The 14943-nt window shown below is 35.2% G+C and overlaps 1 protein-coding gene across 5 annotated transcripts in view; it reads right to left on the bottom strand.

The window, feature by feature from the left end:
- NOX4 (NADPH oxidase 4) overlaps positions 1-14943 on the bottom strand; it is a 168902-nt gene that overhangs the window by 63024 nt on the left and 90935 nt on the right. For all 5 annotated transcript variants that reach the window (XR_005217526.1, XM_037841026.1, XM_037841028.1 and 2 more), the window contains one exon: positions 1971-2031. Coding sequence is in view for 4 of the 5 variants with exons in the window: in XM_037841026.1 (XP_037696954.1) it covers positions 1971-2031 (61 nt within the window). In the remaining variant the exon portion in view is untranslated. The remainder of the gene's footprint in view (positions 1-1970; positions 2032-14943) is intronic.

The raw sequence follows: 14943 nt of genomic DNA on the forward strand, positions 1-14943 counted from the left end.
AAAGGATGATAAAATTAGCACTATTGGTGTTCCTAATAGAGAAGATTAAAATAAATGGTGAGACAATCAGTTATTTTAATGCACTACTGATAATACAAAAAGTTTTGTGAAGAAACTCAGTAACAATAGCTACTAATATAAAATTATGAAGTTTCTGCTTACCCTTATGAATTAAATGCTGTCTTCATTGTCCTTGTTTTCCTCTAGATATAGAATTCTATCAATTACCATTCATTACTGAACTTAATTCTTACTATTTTGGGATTCTTATCAGACAGAACTTCACTATTCTTTTATTTCCCAAACAGTGGGAAAGAATTGTGATTAAAACAACCAGTTCTAGGCTTATCATGAGAATTATTATTTCCATACTACATCAATATTTTCCCAAAAATGGACTACCATGATCTCTTTTGAATGCTACCATATGGACAATGTTTATTTAAGTCTGGCTTTTCACGATATCAATTAGTTCTTTACTGCTCAAAGATTCATTTAGTTGCTTGCCTATCAAATCTTAGGTTACGTATTTCCTCCAGTTTTTTCAAGTCTCCAAATCCAAGCTGGCTTCCTTCTCTATAAAGTTTATACACATTACTATTGTTTTTTCTAACTATAAGATATAAGCTCCTCATCCTCTTCCTCATCCCAGAATATCTATTACCCAACATTTTATCCTTCCCTGATGGCTCCTCCTTCCCAACTGTAACTTCTCATCCTATTCTCAGAGATCCATTGCAGAACCTAGTGTCCATCCCCACCAACTCCACTGACTCCTTCCTCCCTGCCTTCAAGCATCTACTATGCTTTCCCTTGATTCTAATCCATCTAAACAGAAACTTATTAACACGATTTTCATCAAATATCTCCAAATCCTTCAGCGGTTTCTTAAAGTCTACAAGTTAACCTAATTCAAATATCTTGTCACGGCATTCATGGCCTTCGCTGGCTGACTCCAACTGAATTTTCTATACTATTTTCCAGAACAAAATCATTGCTTCTAGTTGGCTAAATAACTCGTCCTCCCCAAATATGCTTCAACCATTACCTGGCCTGGTCTTTGGCAATTCTGAAAATTTCACTTTAAGTCATCCACTTCTGTCTTCATTTGCCTAAAAAATTTCCAAGGTACAGCTCAAATTCTGTCTTCTTTGTGAAACTTCTCTCAGAGTCCTACATTACATTGAATCTACTTTTTTTTCTGATTTCCTATAGTTTTTGAAAACCAAGTCCTTTTTTAGCAGTGAATTAGAAAAAGAATCCAAGTTACATTTGCATTCATGCTTTTCCCTGTAGCCTTCCCTGAAAACAACCAACCTAATCAACCAACCAGCAAAGTAACATTTACTGAGCACGCACTTACTTGTCAATCCATCTGATGGGGCAAGAGAATATAAGATGAATAATATTTCTTTTATTTGCTCAGAACTCTTAATGCAATGCATCTCTCAGATAATAAAAAAGCATTTATTGAATAGATGAATGAAATAACACCAATAGAGCAGCTATTAGGAGTGACCACAGTTCCAAAGATGCTATGGTATAGTAGATATAGATATCACACAGAAGACCATGTGAGAACTAGAAGATTTGTGTGGTCTCAGTCCCAGGTGTTGATTATTTTGAGAGTCAAACCAACTACTAATTTTAAAATCATGCCAGTTATCAAACACATTTCAGTGTTCCCCTATTACCAGTAAAGATGGCAAGTAGGCAGAAATCTATGAATTGAAAGCACAGTGAACAGTACATTAATAATTACTGATATCCAAGGTATTCCAATTCCAAAACCTCATCTTACAAGAAGAAAACATGGATGTCAAAACTGTACAAGGAAATAAAACAAAGCAACAGCTTGAAAACAAACATATTTCTATATTTGATGGTAGTTACACTATTTAAACGCATTCAAATTATTGTATATCCATTATTTTCAAAACATGTATCATAAAACTCTATGTTCTACATACCTGTCCAATCTCCTACTATTTTAAGATGGACTGCAAATGTTGCTTTGGTTTCAGTAGGACACTAAAGAAAATAAACACTAGAATCAATTCTAAATAAAAATTATGTATTACCAAAGTATCACTCAGTTACAACTTTTATTCTCATAGCAAATCCCCCAAGTCAATAAAAAATAGGAAAGAACAAACTAAAAATCAATATTGACTCTCATTACTGGAAACAAAAGCAACGTCTTTCAGTCAATAAGATTACCTACAAAATTCATGAATATTTATACAAACAAATAAAAACTACATGATCCAAAAATGTTAGTATATTACATGTAAAATATGTTTTCAGTTAGAACTTTCTGATGATTAAAAGCCATGTCCTTTTAATCACCACAAAGGAAGAAATGGAGACTAAGGATTTTAGTGTCTTTTTCCTCTCAAAACATAAGTATATACTTCACATTCTAACAAAATCCGGGGAAAAGAAAAAAAAAAATAGAATTCTTAACGTGCCCTGCATGTTTCATGTCCAACAAGGATGCTCCTACTGAAATAGCTCTATTTCATTCTCTCCCTTAATTCTTAGAAGAAATCTGGAGAGAACCAGGTGAGGGTAACTAGGGCTGGGGATGAGACATGGGACTGGAGTTAAGAAAAAGTATCCTCATGGTAGGTAGTCCTACATTTAGGAAATCTGAATCCCCCTTTATTTTCCAGATTCCCAATCCCCTATTCATACTTTCAAAATTCAGAAAGTTCTGAAAAAATGAAAGTTTTTTTCATAACTCATTTGGTGGCAGTATCTGACCTGCAATTATCTGACCCCAAAATTCATACAGAAACATTTTCCTATGGAAATAGCAATTTGCTTAAGAATGGTACCTCACATCCCACTGTAGGCATTAAGTAATATATGGATATGCATAACTTTTAAAATCCATGAAATTCTGAATTCTTAAAATACATCTAATCCTAAGGTTTTGGAGATGGGATCATTGGCCTGTTACTACCCAGCATTTCTCATGTATCATGTGCCAAGGACAGTGCTAAGTGCTTTATTTCTAAGATCTCACAATTCCCCCACAAAGGTGTCTTTTGTAGTTAAGGACATTGATTAATGAAGACATAAAGATATTAATTTGCCTGAGATCATAAACCAAATAAAAAGATGGACAGAATTTGGATCGAGTTCTGTCTGACTCCATAGTTCTTAGTCATGGCATGCCACTGTCTCTGTCAGAGGAGAGGCGTGGAAAATGGGTGAAGACTGCAGGAAAAATCAAATGGAATTCAAAGAAAGGAATTATTTGTTGAAGATTAGCATACTTTAGTACAGAATCATTGTAGAACACGAATTAAGGGGAAATGTGGGTTTAGAAGGCCCAAATTAAGATACAGACAAAAGAAATTGGCAGTGGTTCTGAAGACCCTGTGATTAGAGACTGGGTAACAGAAAGCAAGCAGCATATCCATCTCACTGTGTTGACCAATTAAGGTCAGTCATGTGGGGCTGCTATGAAAAGAGGATATAAAGGAAGATGTAGGAGATGGAGGTTTGTTTATAACTCATCAATAAAAAAAGAATAATAGCTTGAAAATCAATAGAAACACTAAGTGAAAAGTAAGGTATTATCATTTGTTCATCAAAAATAAACTAAAAAGCACATGGGAATTAATCTAACATGGAATTTCCAAACTACTACTCTGCAATCTGTGTTTCTAATAGGATTATTACTGCTAAGATTAGTTTAAAATATTTTAAAAATTGAAACATTTTTAAATGTTATTATTCAAATATTTATATTTTTAAATGATATTATTTCACATAGAATTTTGATTCTGATATACAATGATCATGTTTTTATTCCGAGTTTTAATAAATCTGAAAATGACTAAACTTGTCTTTAGTTTTCACCCAAACAAGATATCATCAGTAAAAATCACCCACCTTTTTCACTTTATACAACTTAAGATTGGCCAGAGTCTATATTTAATAAAATTTGTTGCTCACAGAAACCATGAAACCCAACTGATCCATGCTACCACCAATCTGATTGGCAATACACCACTTGATGTTCACTTCATTGCAAACTAGACTCTGGGTTATGAAAAGAAGACTTAGGTAGAAAAGTATCAGAATGGGGAGCAAAACAGTTGGTCTTTGAGTGCCTGAATATGCATCTGACTCAATTTCATCTTACAATGTATTCCAAAAGAAAATACACATCTTGCCAAAAATACTCATATCTCTGTTCTACAGCTTCAGTGCAGACATTGTAAAAGATAATTACACTGATGTTTAACATCTCTTGGGTCTTGTAGGAGACTACAAAACTCCCTCTCCTAAGTGCTTGTTTAAATGTATCAATGTAGCTTTCAAAGACTGATATGGTTTTGAATGTATAAAGCAGAATATTGTTTCTCTTGGTCTCTTGAGAAAGATGCCTTTTTAAGTTACTAATACTTTCCCAAACTAGCAAGGAATTCAGAAGACAGATTTTAACATAGCCTCTAACCAAGCATATAACCTCAAAATCGAAGGGGCATCCACAGACTAACAGACAGAATGGCTTCAGCAAGTGTAGTCTGAAGCACTGAATGAGGATCTTAGAATCACGGTTCAGTATCATTGTACAAATAATGTTCAGATCCATTAATGTGGCCTAAAGCAGAGGGTGGTGATTCTTTAGTGCTTTCTCAATGACTTTTTAATAGTGTTTACAAAACTTCTCAAAGGGAAGAGATAACAAAGTACTGATATTTAGGTTTATCTTGTTTCTCCTAGAACACTACTAAAGAAATATGCTTATGATAATTGTTCAGGTAAAAACTTGTGGAATAATATGTCTAACTATATTAATATTATTAAAATAAAAAGGTATGTATTAGTGTTTTTCCTCTATGTATAGGAAAAAGTTGAAAAGAATATATAAACTATTAGGAATATTAGCTTCTATGAGCTAGAATTGAAGGCAGAGAAAATAAGGACTCTCAATTATTTCATACACATCAATGTTATTGGAATTTATCATAAGCATTTGTTATAAATGCTTTTATAATTAAAAAGGATTTTAAAAGTTTAATTTAAATGTAAACATTAAAGTCTTGATAAGCATCTTCAGTCAACTCTGCTAATAAACTCACTGCCCTCCTCCCTATGTGAGACATGACTCCCAGGGGGGTGTAAGTCTTCCTGGCAACAAGGGGCAAGACTCCCAGGGATGTGCCTGACCCTGGCATCAAGGGATTGAGAATGCTGTCTTGACCAAAAGGGGGAAAAGAAATGAAACAAAATAAAGTTTCAGTGACTGAGAGATCTCAAATAGAGTTGAGAGGTCAATCTGGAGGTTATTCTTATGCATTATATAGATATTCCTTTTTAGTTTCTAGTGTATTAGAATAGCCAGAAGGAATCTGTTGAACTGTAATAAAGGAGACTTGATTCTTGATGATGATTGTATAACTACATAGCTTTCATCATGTGACCATGTGATAGTGAAAACCCGGTGACTGACACTCCCTTTATCCAATGTATGGACAGATGAGTAATAAAATAATGACAAAAATATATATAAATATATATAAATAATAGAGGTTATAAGGGAGATGGGATGGTTTGGGTGTTCCTTTTTATTTCTTTTTTATTTTTTTAAATTTTTAATATTTTAATTTTTTTCTTTATTTTGGAATAATGAAAATGCTTGAAAATTGATTGTGACAATGAATGCACAACTATATGATGCTATGTGTGTGCCACTGATTGTATACTTTGGATGGATTATATGGTATGTGAATAAATCTCAATAAAATTTCATTTTAAAAAACCCTAATAAACATCTTAATTTAGTTTCCTAGGATGTAGAAAATAGAGTTTGGCTCATGTTGACCGAAATATAAGTCAAACTACTTAATATAAGTATACATATCACCTAAGTTTTAGGATAAGAAAAAGAGAAAGTGACAATTTGGCTGTAACAAAAGATCTAGAGGAGTGGTTATTTTGATATTCTATAGAAAAAAAAAACTTTTTCCTTCCAAATATTAGTTCAACATAGTATCCAGTTTTAATGTGTCCAAATGACTAATAATTTTATAACAGTTCCACAAAAATATAAAAAGACATTGCTTAACCCATCTAATGTTTTGGACCCAAATGTAAGAATGATGTCACTGCACAAGGATTTATTCAATATGGAAAAGAAATTTAAAAGTGGCAATGTTTTTGTTTTTAATAGGAGCCTTGCAATCATAAAAATGATTCTAAAATAGAAACATCTAAATTTTTAATGTAACCAAACTTGTCAAACCAGAGAAAATGACCACAGAATATGATGTCTGTTAATCATTTTCGGGAGGTCTTTAGTTTTAACCCTTTCTTCCCAAGTTCTATTTTCACATTTTCCATTGCCTGCTATATCTTTCTACCTGAAATTCACTCAAAATTTAATATATCTAATATTGTGTTATCTTACTTCCCAAATTATTCTCTCCTTCTGACTCCCTTATGCCTGAAAATGGAATTAAATCCTCAGAACAGAGGGTTGAATCTCAAAATAATATCTAGTACTCCCTAGCTGCTATCATTCAATAAATTTTCAAGTACTTTCAAATATTTTTATCAAAGAAAATGTCTGATAACATCAATCTCCTTTCGAACAGTGTTTTTTGTGGAAAATGGAAAACACCCAAATTCTTTCTTTCCTATAGTCTATGGCTAACCACAATCTATTTCAAAATATTTCTAGCTTTATATTTAATGTTTCTTCTTCATTCACTCTAATCCAGCTAAACCCACATTAATCAACCAACATATCTCCTTGCCCTCCATCTCTCTATTTACTAGTCACTAGTCTACTCATGCACAATGTTTTCATTTCCATTTCTCATGTTTAACCCTAGTTTATCTTCAAGGCCTTTCTCAAATGTTACCACTTTCAAGAAGATATTCTTGATTTTCAATGCCAATAAAATTCCTCGCTTCTCTGGACCCCCAATTGTTTGTATGCCTTTTATTACATTCTACTTTTTTACATATACATTTTTACTCCCTTAGTGGACTACAAATGTCTTAAGATCAAGAACTATTTCTTACTCATTATTGCATATTCCATTGCACCATACACCCAGACGGCATGTACTCAAATAGCAGTTGGATAAAATATACAAGAATTAACCAAAAACTGGATAAGGACTTCAAAATGAGAAATTCTTGTATAATTTATTCATACATTCAACAGATATTTATTGATCCAGAGACCATGCTAGAAACTCATGTAAATTTCATAAATGAGAAGTGTTTTAAAAGTAAGAGAGAGGTGATAATAATCCAGAAGCACAGAATCCATGATAAAGAATGCAACATCATGGCTCTAAGCATTTCAATAAACATAAAATTTTAATATGAATTTGTTTATTTGAAAGAAAAAATGGTGTTTACTTATGCTTAAATGAAAAAAAAATATTCAAAATTAAAAAGATCCTGGAAGATTATATAAATGGGATTTTTATAACCTTGGTTGAATGTGTACATTTATCTCAACACCCTAAAAAAAAAGCAAAACACTAAAATGACAGTTTAAGGATATAAAAATACAAATCACAGTGGCAAGGACAACATGGAGAGTGAAAACAATGGAGAGACGTCAATAAATTCCTGAAAGATGAAATATGCATGGGAACTGACTTTACAAAACATATGAAGTCAAAATCCCACCACCTGCATAAGGTGGATCACCTTGAGAAGCAAGTACATCTTTCCCTCACAACACCGGAAAAGCTCAGGTCTCAGAGGCAATGGGAACTAGCTGGGGTTGGAACTCATGATTTATAAAAAGAATTATGTTCATGTCTGTATATAGTGTGATTTAATCCCCAGATCTACCTGTCCCCAAGCATAGCCAGGCAACTGCTCCTCCACAAACCTGAAATCAAGCAGAAGTGGAACAAAAAAAGACTCTAGACGCAGGAATAACAGATTACAGTGGAAGGCAGAGTTGAGATGCCATTCATTCATTCAGCAAATACTCAATGAAAGCATACTACGTGCCATCTCAAATTAACAAGTCAAAAACTGAGGTCTGCATATTTCCGTCAGAACCTGCTCCCTCCGCAGCCTCTTGTATCTCAGCTAATTCAACTCCAGTTGCTCAGATCAAAAACTTTGGAATTAACATTCACTCTTTTCTTTCTTTCACATTCCATATCCAATCTGTCAAGAAATCCTGTTACTCTCATTTAAAGTGTATTCAAAATCTGACCACTTCTCACCACCTCTACTACCACCACCCAACCCATCAGCATACCTCAACTGGATACTGCAGCAGCTTGCTAACTAGTACCCTGCTTCTGCTCTTGCATCCCTTCATCTATTCTTAATGTATCATGATCCTGTTTGAAAGTCATCCAAAGCATATCATTCCTCTCCTTATAACCCTCCAGTGGCTCCCTTCTCACTCAAAGTAAAAGCCAAAGTCTTTACAATGTCCTATGAGACCCTATACAATCTGGCTCCCTGTTACTCCACTGATATTATTTCCTACCATCCTAACTTTCCCTTTGTTTAGTGTAATTCAGTCACACTGACCTCTTCTCTTCCATTCACAAAAACACACACACACATGGACACATTCACACAGAAGCAAGTTGGTAGACATTAAGTACCACTTAGAGTGAAAATTGTCTGGCTTTCTAAGCAGAGAAATGACATGATCTGGATGCTCATTTTAAAATAATCACTCTGGCTGCTTGTTGAGATTAAACAGTACGGTGAGCAAGGGCAGAGACCAGTTACAAGCCTATCCAATTGATGTGGATTGGACTAGGGTGGTTAACTGTGGAAAGAGTGAATGTATTTTGAAGTTAGAGTCAAGAAAATTTGCTGACATTGCTGAGCATTAAAAAAAAGGAGAGTCAAGTATAACATTCAGGTTTTTGGCCTAAGCAGCTTGGACCATGGAGTTGGCATTAACTGAAATGGGGAAGGCTGGGTAGAACCTGTTTGGGGGCTGAAAGACTAGGAAATTAGCTTTAGACATGCTACTTGGATATATGAGTCTGAATTTCAGAGTTGGGATCTTCGCTGGAAACATAAATTCGAAATATGATAGCATCAATGAGACTGGATGAGCTCACTAGAGAAATGAGATTATCTAGAGGAGAAGGGGTTCAAGAAATGGACCCTGAAGTACTCCAAAATTTAGAGATCATGGAAAAGAGGAGAAATAGAAAAAAAGACTGAGTAAAAACAGCCAGGAAATTAAGTGAATAAACATGTTAGTGGATGTTTTGGAAATGAGATGAAAAAATGTGTTTCAATAAAGTGAGCAATAAGCCATACAAAATAGGACTGATTGGTCAAGCCCACTGAGGAGTGGGAAACGACTCCATTGGGTTTAGCATTTACTGATCTTAGGACGATACGTTTTATTGGAGTGCTGTGGGTGAATAAAAGCCTAACTGGCATGGATTTAAGAGAACATGAATGGAAAGGAATTGAAGAGCTGAGAAACTGAAACAGCAACTGGAAAGAGATATGGGTCAAAAAAGGAGCTATTATGTCTTTTTTTTCTCTTTTGTACCTGGGTAAAAGAAGGCATCCAAAAATATCAACTGAATAAATCAAGTTTAATGTTAAGCAGCAGATTTGCTCTGAATACACAGATCTTTTTAAAATTATATTTATCACATCAGCTCTCATTAAGCACTGAGGGAATATTTACTCTTCCCCCGGAAAAAAGGCCAAACCACAAGGTTATGTAGAGCAGTTAGGTGGCATTTAGTTCTCAAAGAACTTAGATGTCCTGCTATGTCTCATGAATATTAATGACCTTCGGGGACAGTTAACACCACTGTGCCTGGTCTATGGTTAAGGCACATTGTTGCCATGCTTAGCTTATCTATCAGCTGTCCCATCTGGGTTTCTAAGCTATACAAGCAAAAGATTTGTGAAACCCTAGAGTAAAGCAATTTTAAATATTAAATAGATGACAGCGAGACCAGAGATCCAAACAACTGATGCAGATTTTCTGAGTGCTTTTAAACCAATGGAATTTAAAAAATAATAAAAATAAAATTTTGCTAATTTTGAAAGAGTCCATTCTTGTCTGGTTTTCATTGAAAACTGAAAAAGACTACTCCCAAAGTGACTAGCTAAGAGATTAAAAACACAGAGTAGAATAACGATGGTAAGTGGAAGTACGCTATATAAAAGTACAGACAATAACAAACTAACTGCTAGACTTGCCTCTGACTCATGGAAAAAGAAATATGTGAAATCGGATTACCCATTCTTAAAAATAATGAATCACAAAAATTAAAATACAGATGTCAGGAAAGTACATGTGTGTTGCTGAATAAAAATAATAATGGAAGGATATAAAGGTATTCATGCAAGCTCTGACCTATTGCCACTATAAAAAAAAAGAATTCTGCATTATTTTTAAATTAAGACTATAAAAGAGTTAACGAACATAATAAATATCTACCTCAGTTAAATACTAAGAAATGCTACATTTTGTAGTAAGCAGTAGGTTTCATGCCCTCTCACATTTGAGCTTTTTTTTATTAGCTCTGATTTACATATCTAACTTAGTTGAGATCATACCTTGATTGAAGATTTGTGTTGATAGAAAATCCAAAATTTGGTAATTATAGAGCATGGCTGGAAAACCCTGGTAGAAACCCAGTACATAATTTAAGAATAAAATGTAAAACTCTACCCAGTCAATAAAGGTCTAAAGAGGGAGAAGAAGCTGGAAACATGGATTGTGGTTCTAGGTCTACCATCAATTGTGTGACTGGTTCAAGTCTCTTAAACAATCTATGCTTTAGACTTCCTAACAAATAACAAAATAAATAAATTTGTAATTTGGACTATAAATTCTGTAAAGTTCAATAAGTTAATATAAACTAGTGTTTATATGTCTCCAATTTAATATCAAGTTTTTAAAAAGTAGAAATATTTCACAAAAGGTATGTGTGTATATACATATATTTTAATTCCATTTGTAATGGAAATGGTGATACACTGCCAAGATCCTCTCCCTTCTCCTTCTCTCCTTTCTCCTCAATTTTCAGGATCCAAACACTCATCCCCCATTCCCCCAGATACTGAGCATGATGCCAGCTGATGGCTCACTGCTAAAACCCTCCCCAGGAACTGCCATCCACAGAAAGAAGCTTCCTCACCCATGTTTAAGTGCCTCTCCCTGGAGACATCCCAAATCCAATGATGGTCCATTGGGAGTACAACATTTGGCCTCCTGGCTTCAAGATAGGAAAACTCGGAAATATCATTTCTTCATCAGATCTGCTGGGTCTTTGTTGCAATTACATTACAGTTCACCTTCTGCCTTTGCTTAGAGTCCTTCACTCCTTATCAGGTGTTGTTCCTGGCACCCTCCCCAACAAACCTCTTAAATGCAAATCTCTACCTCCTAGTCAGTGTCTTAGGAAACCCAACCAAAGACACCATTTATCCTTAATGCTAATAAACCACTATAGGCAAATCATCTGTACCCCAAGTGACTGCCTCTAAACTAGTCTATGGCCAGAGCTAAGTCAGTTCCTGCATACTTCAGAATCAGGGAAAAGTTTTCAATTTAATCCTCGTCTTGGTTCCTCTGTCATGAACTAAAATCAACCACAAAACTTCCACTTATTGAGAGGTTTCTATATACCAAACTTCATGCTTAGTACTTGATTGTACCTTTATAATTAATATTTGGGCTAACTCCATAGAAAAGTTAATATTGTTATCCACATTTTATGAAGAAGTAAGCCAAAGGTTAAATAGGTTAATTTTCTTGCCCAAGGTCACAATACTAGTAAAGGGAGCATGGAAGTCTCCAACCCAGGCTGTAGAGTTCTAAAATCCATGACTCAGCACACAATACCCTCTGATCTCCATCAATCTCATCAGCAAACAAATGCCTGCTGTTTCCGCCCTGAGAGAATGCAGGTGCAGCAGCAGAAAACAATCACCATTTCCTGGGAAAACCATCAAATTAGCATGTCATCTTTGTGTAAGAAAGCCAATTTTATGTATAAGAAATGTTGAAGCACTTTAGTTAAAACTCCAACCTTTTGATTCCTAATAATATCCCTCCTCCAAACTTAGCTTTACCTTGACTTAGTCTACAACTTTCAACAACACTGGTCTGATACCAACTGCAAATACTGCAGTAACTCAATCAAATTGTGATTTCAACCACTTGGAGTTAGGCCAGACCCTACAGTGTAAGGACAGCCCTCTACAAGACTGCCCTTCGGATATTAGTTGCAAGTTTCAGGGCCCACGCCACCTGCACTTTTGACCAAGTGGCTCCAAGTTTGGGGGTTCCCACCACACCCTTGGGTTCGATAATTTGCTAGAACCACTCACAGAATTCCCCAAAAGTACTAGACTTACAACTATGGCTTTATTACAGTAATGGGATACAAATAAGAAAAAAACAAAAGAAGAGACGCATAGGACAAGGTCTGGGAAGGTCTCAAATGCAATCTTCCATGTCCCCTCCATGTGGAGTAGAACATGTCACCCTCCTAGCAGAACTCTGTATCTTCTCAATCACGGTATCTCATTTGGGCTTAGAGCATCCCAAGTTTATACGGGGGTCTCATTACGGAGGCATGATTGATAGAATCCATGTCCATATGGATAAAACTCAATCTACAGACCCCCTCCTTTCCTCTCCCCTGATACAACTTGGAGCCCAAACTCCCTAAGCACTTGATTGGTCTTTCTGGTGTGGCAATCCTCCCCATAAGACTGCAGGTATGGCTGGCCCCACCCTGTCATCTCATTAGCGTACAGAGGATCAGGTGTTGTCCTGGGCCTGCCAGAAAGAATAAAAAAATGCTCCTATTAGGGAAATTCCAAAGATTCAGAGGCTCTCTAAGAACGAAGATCAGCCAAATTTTTCATTATGCTACAGCTACTATAGTACTGCTGTGTCTTATCTTTTGTCATTTGCAGTTTACTTTGAAAGCTTGACTTTTTTTTTTTATCTTCATTTTATTGAGATATATTCACATACCACGCAGTGATACAAAACAAATCGTACATTCGATTGTTCACAGTACCATTACATAGTTGTACATTCATCACCTAAATCAATCCCTGACACCGTCATTAGCACACACACAAAAATAACAAGAATAATAATTAGAGTGAAAAAGAGCCATTGAAGTAAAAAAGAACACTGGGTACCTTTGTCTGTCTGTTTGTTTGTTTGTTTCCTTCCCCTGTTTTTCTACTCATCCATCCATAAACTAGACAAAGTGGAGTGTGGTCCTTATGGCTTTCCCAATCCCATTGTCACCCCTCATAAGCTACATTTTTATACAATTGTCTTCGAGATTCATGGGTTCTGGGTTGTAGTTTGATAGTTTCAGGTATCCACCACCAGCTACCTCAATTCTTTAGAACGTAAAAAGGGTTGTCTAAAGTGTGCGTAAAAGTGCCCACCAGAGTGACCTCTCGGCTCCTTTTGGAATCTTTCTGCCACTGAAGCTTATTTCATTTCCTTTCACATCCCCCTTTTGGTCAAGAAGATGTTCTCCGTCCCACGATGCCAGGTCTACATTCCTCCCCGGGAGTCATATTCCACGTTGCCAGGGAGATTCACTCCCCTGGGTGTCTGATCCCATGTAGGGGGGAGGGCAGTGATTTCACTTTTCAAGTTGGCTTAGCCAGAGAGAGAGGGCCACATCTGTGAAAGCTTGACTTTTATTTCAAAATATGAGATGAAACTCAATGGGATAGAAGAATATCTTATAGATTTTATTTTTCCTAACACTAGCACAGTATATGAAAGTTTTAAACAGTACTACACTTTTCTATACAGGGAATTTGTATGACTTTCAATGCTCCATAATATAAGAAGGCCATGTTAGTATGGAAAATCCAAAATTATCTATATGCATATTTCTCCTGAAAATAAATTTTTATTTTTCCAGTAAATCTCTTTCCTAAATGGCAATTATTTTTTGTTCTTCAACTCTCACAACAAGTATGTCAAAGGGAATAGGAGTACCAGAAATACGGACAACCTGAGCATTGATGGGTAGTTAGCAGGGCAGGAGAGATACAGAGCTAATAGCACAGCTGTTCCACCACATATATGTCTGCGGTTGCATCTCACCTTAGCCACCAACTAGTTTGTGACTTTGGGCACTTTATTTAGCCTCTCTGAGCTGCACTATTTTCTTCATCAAATAGAGTTAATAATACTTGTCTCATGAAAATACAGTAAAGATTAAATAATAATTTGAAAGGCCATAGAAGAACTTTTTATGCACTTAATTAGTAGGCATTATAGTACTTGAAAAAGGTGGGTATGTACATGTTTTTTCAGTGTGAATTGCCATATGGGAAATTGCTTTGTTTTAGTACAAAGGAACCTTTCAGGGAACTTATGGAGTGAAAATGTTTGAAGTATGGTTTTTACTTGTAAGTTCAAAATGGAAGAAATGGACAAAGAGAAGAAAATGGCAGGAAAAGACAGTAAATTAAACATAATAGCATAATGTAAAATTCAATTTAGAAATGTTTGCTGTATTCAAATTCATTTCTAGGCAGCAGCAAGATTTCCCTCTTTTCGCTCTTATGAAAACAGACACTCCCCAGGGGAATAGTATGAGCAAGTCAACTAGCAATCCCCCAAAATCCAGCAAGGCTATATAAACCATTTTCCAAGCCTACACACAATACATGGTACACAGATGGCCTGATAATTTCCTTTCACTTAGAAATTCTTCAGAAAGCCAACTTATTGTTACAATTTAAAAAATCTATGAGGTATTTTCTTAAAGAATTGAAATGAGGTTTAATATGGTATAATCAAAATATATAAATAAAAAATGATGTTTAAAATAAGGATGAATGTAAATGTAAAACCTAAATCTACAGAGTGGAGATCTATTTTAACCTAAAGATTGCAAAGCAAACCTAAGAAATGTTGGTAGCATATGTCAGATAGGAACA

Source organism: Choloepus didactylus, chromosome 6, assembly GCF_015220235.1.
Source record: "Choloepus didactylus isolate mChoDid1 chromosome 6, mChoDid1.pri, whole genome shotgun sequence".
Lineage (NCBI taxonomy): Eukaryota > Metazoa > Chordata > Mammalia > Pilosa > Megalonychidae > Choloepus > Choloepus didactylus.